Source organism: Chaetodon trifascialis, chromosome 19 (genome assembly GCF_039877785.1).
Source record: "Chaetodon trifascialis isolate fChaTrf1 chromosome 19, fChaTrf1.hap1, whole genome shotgun sequence".
NCBI classification, from domain to species: Eukaryota; Metazoa; Chordata; class Actinopteri; order Chaetodontiformes; family Chaetodontidae; genus Chaetodon; species Chaetodon trifascialis.
In genome coordinates, this window is record NC_092074.1 from 5,871,057 (window position 1) to 5,876,065 (window position 5,009).

The following is a 5,009-nucleotide window of genomic DNA, read 5'->3' on the forward strand; positions in this document are numbered from 1 at the left end:
CTTAAATCTTAGAAAGATTAGGGTTAGGGTTAATATTTTTTTTGTTTGTTTTCATGTCCTTGGAAAAAGATCATACTATATCTACCTACATGATAAATCAGATATTAGCAGTTTTGATAAAACAAAACGATTCACAAAAGGATCTAAGAGTTATTCTCATTTACAGTACATTATGTCGTTCTGGCATCTAATGTGAACAAGATGAAAAGTCCTACATCTGATTGGACAGTCATAGAAGTTGCTTATTATTGAAATGAGACAGGGGTTGATAAATTCAAGATTCTACCCACTGACACAATAACAAAGAACACCCATTGACCTTCAACATTTAAAAGGTATGACAAAAAATGGAAATCTGTACTTCCATTCAGTGAACTATCATTGTGGTTTTGCACTCACGCAGAACAAAGCAGTTTCACAAAAAGTTATTTTTTCAGTTTTAAATATTGCTACACTTTAATGGAAAACTGATTTGCAGGAACCTGGAAACATGGCACCAGAAGTCGGTGTCAAACAAAATGTGGACTTACATGCTTGTTTTGACAAACATAATACTTCTTACATACTGAGAAGCTCACCTTCCACAATATGTTTTTTATTATATGTTTTCCTTGTCTCAATGTGTATTGTCACAATATGTGGAAACCTTCTTGTAGTAATATCTATCATTTACTTCAAACAGCTCCACACTTCTACAAACTCTCTCATCCTTTCCTTGGCAGTAGCTGACCTGCTCGTTGGGGTTGTAGCTTTTCCTTACACTATGGGATTCTCTGTAAATTTATGTTTGTACTCTGAACATTTATTTTGTAAAGTACTAGAGACCTTTGATATAACACTGAGCGCAGTTTCCCTCCTGAATTTATGTTGTATTTCTATTGACAGATACTATGCAGTGTGTCACCCTCTGACATATAGAACTAAGATAAATGTTCATGTTGTTGTGACGATGATCCTGCTGAGCTGGAGTGTTTCTCTGTTTCTTGCAACTGGCCTCGTAATGGCAGGATTAAACAAAGATGAATGTAAAGAAACATGTTCTATTGATGTTCAACTTGCAACCATTTTGGGACTTCTTTGTTCATTTTACCTCCCAGTGACTTTAATGCTCTGTATCTACCTGAAGATTTTCCTTGTTGCACAGAGACAGGTACGCAGCATACAGGGCACAAAGTCTGGAGCCATTGCCAGTAAGATGGAGAGAAAAGCCACTAAAACTCTTGCAATCGTTATGGGAGTATTTCTGATCTGCTGGTCTCCTTTCTTTCTCTGTGTTTCCTTCCAGCTGTTGAATGATGTGTCAGTGCCAGTTGCAGTGATTGAAAGTCTTGGCTGGCTTGCACTGTCAAATTCTATGCTCAATCCATTTATTTATGCTTTCTTTTACAGCTGGTTCAGATCGGCTTTCAGAATAATCATATCTAGAAAAATATTTCAACATGATTTTTCCAACTCAAAACTGCATTGAGCTATTCTTTGGAGTGCAGAAAAAGCTAATAGATGAATCAGTACTAATAACATTTGGAGCAGTAAAGATTAAGCATGTCATTATACTCTGCAACCTGTACCTTTGTTTCTTGTCTTGTATATGTATTTGATTATATTATAAAAAGCATGTATTCAGGTGAAACATAGACTGAGGTGCAATACAAGGAACTGTTAGTTCATGCAATCACATAAATGACTGAGAAAGACAATATGTACAGATATACAGGAGATATTCTGATTGGTTTTGTTCCATCTCTTCCTGCTGCAATAATCAATGTAATAGTGATTACTGTATTTTTGAGTTTATTGAAAATGGCTCATCTGGTACACATTGAAATGCACTTGCAGGATAAGGGCATTTCCCCAAGCAGGAATGATACTGACACTGTCTGGTCCTGTTGAGAGGTGTATTGTAAATGTACGTAATTGCTGGCCCCATTCTGAACAATACTTTATTGCCTACAATGATTGTTGTTCTACTTGTTCTTTGTTGGTCTCCACTACGTCATGAATGCTTTCATTATATGGTACTGTAATTGACACAAGCATTTACAAAGGTATGAGACAAAAAAGATAACGTCACAATGTTTGTCACCACAAACAATACTTTAGTGCTGCACACATAACCTAATCATTAGGCCATCACTTTAGGTGTTATCATTTCTACAGTGATGTGTCAGAAAGTTTCAGTTCTTTTTGACATTTAAACAAAGGTCTTGTTGATGTACAGTCGGTGTTCTTTAATAGCCCATGACACAATCATTATTGATATTATCATGATTGATAGAGATGCAATATTATGGCTAGAGGTAGCTCTACCACCCCCCACCCCCATCATGTCTAATCAACACTAAGTCCTGTGCGGGTGTACATAGGAAATGTAAATGTTATTGTCAGCATGCAAACATGCTCACGATGTCAATGATGCCTGGTTGTATTAGAAGAAAAGTTATGTTGTCATCAAAGTCCTGACGATTCATCTCAATTTCATGTAACTCAACTGCCCTCAAAATCAAACCTGCCAACCTCATTTTGGAGCCACAGAACACTTAAATGACAAATTTAGTTCAGTGTATAGTGTATTTAGTTGTGATGTTCTCCACTCTGTCACAAGCAGGCTGCAGACAGAGCACCCACAGGCCCTCCTTCTTATCTCTGGGGACTTAAATCATGCCTCTCCTTCCTCCACTCTGCCCAGCTTCACCCAGTATGTTACATGTTGCACTAGAGACAATAAGATACTGGACTTGTGTTATGCCAACACCAAGGAGGCATACACTTCATCATCCCTCCCTCCCCTGGGAAGATCTGAACATAACCTGCCAGTGGAACTGCCTCCAGATCAACGCAGGGAAAACCAAAGAACTGGTGGTGGATTTCCGCAGACGAACACTCTGACCCCTGACACCGGTGAACATCCAGGGAACGGACATTGAGATGGTGACATCTTATAAGTACCTGGGTGTACCTGAACAATAAACTGGACTGGACTCACAACAACAACTGCACTTTACAAGAAAAGCCAGAGCAGACTTTATCTGCTCAGGAGATTGAGATCATTTGGAGTTCAGGGGGCACTCCTGAAGACCTTTTATGACACTGTGGTGGCATCAGCCATCTTTTATGGAGTGGTCTGCTAGGGGAGCAGCATCTCAACGGCTGACAGGAAGAGACTTGGCAAACTGATCAAGAAGGCCAGCTCTGTCCTGGGATGCCCCCTCGACTCAGTGGAGGTGGTAGGAGAGAGGAGGATGATGGCTAAGCTGTCATCCATGATTGAGAACGACTCCCACCCCCTGCAGGACACTTTAACAGCACTGGAGAGCTCCTTCAGTTTCAGACTGCTTCACCCAAAGTGTGTGAAGGAACGTTATTGCAGGTCCTTCCTTCCTGCAGAGTCAGACTCTACAACCAGCAGTGCTCCCAGTAGACCACGCACTCACAATATACAATATAACTGCACAATAATACACATTAACTGTGCTCATGAAAATATTTGCTTAGCTGAATTTCAACTTAAGGTGCAATATATCAATTCCTATGTGCAATATAGGAACCTATTCACAATCAATACTCCAGTGAGGAGTACTATCATTCAATGTGCAATGTCAGTACTGATTGTTCATGTTCATATCAATGTGCAATCACATCAATCATATCAATCTGCAATGTTCATATCAATGTGCAATATTGTAACAGGGTAGTGTGTATCAGTACCTGTATTCCATCTGACCCCCGTGTGTGTGTGTGTGTGTGTGTGTGTGTGTGTGTGTGTGTGTGTGTGTGTGTGTGTGTGTGTGTGTGTGTGTGTGTGTGTGTGTGTGTAAGGGCACTGATTGGGTGTGCACTGGTGTGTGGGTGGAGGGACTTCACTGCTGTGAGCCAATGGCTATGGCGTAATTGTAATTGAGGACTTGTGTGAATTAGGTGCCTCAGTCCCTGGGGGTATTTAAGCTGCAGGCTTCCACCGCTGCTTTCTCTCTGTGTGTTCTCCAACCTGCAGGTATGTGTGGCTAGGGAAAAGAACTACATTGGTTGTCTTATTTGTAAAATTCACCATGTGAATCCCTCTATCTCTGTGTGTTCTCCAACCTGCAGGCTGAGGTCCCCCCTATATGCCGCAGCCTGAGGGCAGAGTTTGGCTTCTGTAAAGGCTGAAGATCGATGCCAGCCTAGTTTGTGGCAACAGCCTGAAACCAGCCATCAAGTAAGGGCTATGTGTGACAACAAACTACAGTCATAGAAGCAACCAGTGTTCGGCTAGAGTGGACCTTGGCCTGCTCACCTCCCCCTGACTCTGCGAGTAAAGGATAGACATTCCCCCTCAAGACCATCAGGCCATCAATCTGTTTTTTAACTTAGGTGTAAATGAATTGTGCTCTTTTTTTTAACCAATTTTAATGTTGTTATTGCTTTTTCTCTCCAATTCTCGTGGTCAAAGTGCTAACCTGCAGACCCACTGCAATACTTGCAGTGGGTAGTTATAATATCAGTATTGTTTGTTCATTTTTCATTATTCCTTGTTTATATTGTTTGATTTGATATTTAATGTCCTTTTTACTGATGCCCTCTATGTTTGCTATCCAATTTTGCTGCTGTAATACCTGAAATTTCCCCACTGTGGGACTAATAAAGGTACATCTCATCTCATCTCATCTCATCTCATCTCATCTCATCTCACCACTTCAGGCCTGTAACCTTAACATCCCACCTGATGCAGACCATGGAAAGGATTATACTTAACCACCTCAGTCACCCATACAGTTTGCATATCATCCAAGCATCAGCATGGAGGACACAGTCATCTACCCGCTTCATCAATCTCTTTCCCAAGTGGAACAAATTGGAATACAGGGGGTTTGGACTGAACCACCTGCACATAAATGCCAGCAATACGAAGGACATGGTAATTGATTTCCGAAGCATTGTACCACAGACTACACCAGTGAACATTCAGTCATAACTGGTCATAACATTTTATGACTCTGTGGTGGCATCTGCAGTTTTCTATGCAGTGGTCT

At 40.8% G+C, this 5,009-nt stretch overlaps 1 protein-coding gene across 1 annotated transcript; it reads left to right on the plus strand.

Annotated features, from left to right (window-relative positions):
* The first annotated feature begins 490 nt into the window (after nt 1–490).
* Nucleotides 491–1,468, plus strand: LOC139348096 (trace amine-associated receptor 1-like). Its single transcript, XM_070988045.1, has one exon. The coding sequence runs from the start codon at nt 491–493 to the stop codon at nt 1,466–1,468; it is 978 nt and encodes a 325-aa protein (XP_070844146.1).
* The last annotated feature ends 3,541 nt before the right edge of the window (nt 1,469–5,009 follow it).

What these genes read in the sequence shown, in the direction of transcription:
- LOC139348096 (XM_070988045.1), top strand. Translation starts at nt 491, where the DNA reads ATGGCACCAGAAGTCGGTGTCAAACAAAATGTGGACTTACATGCTTGT.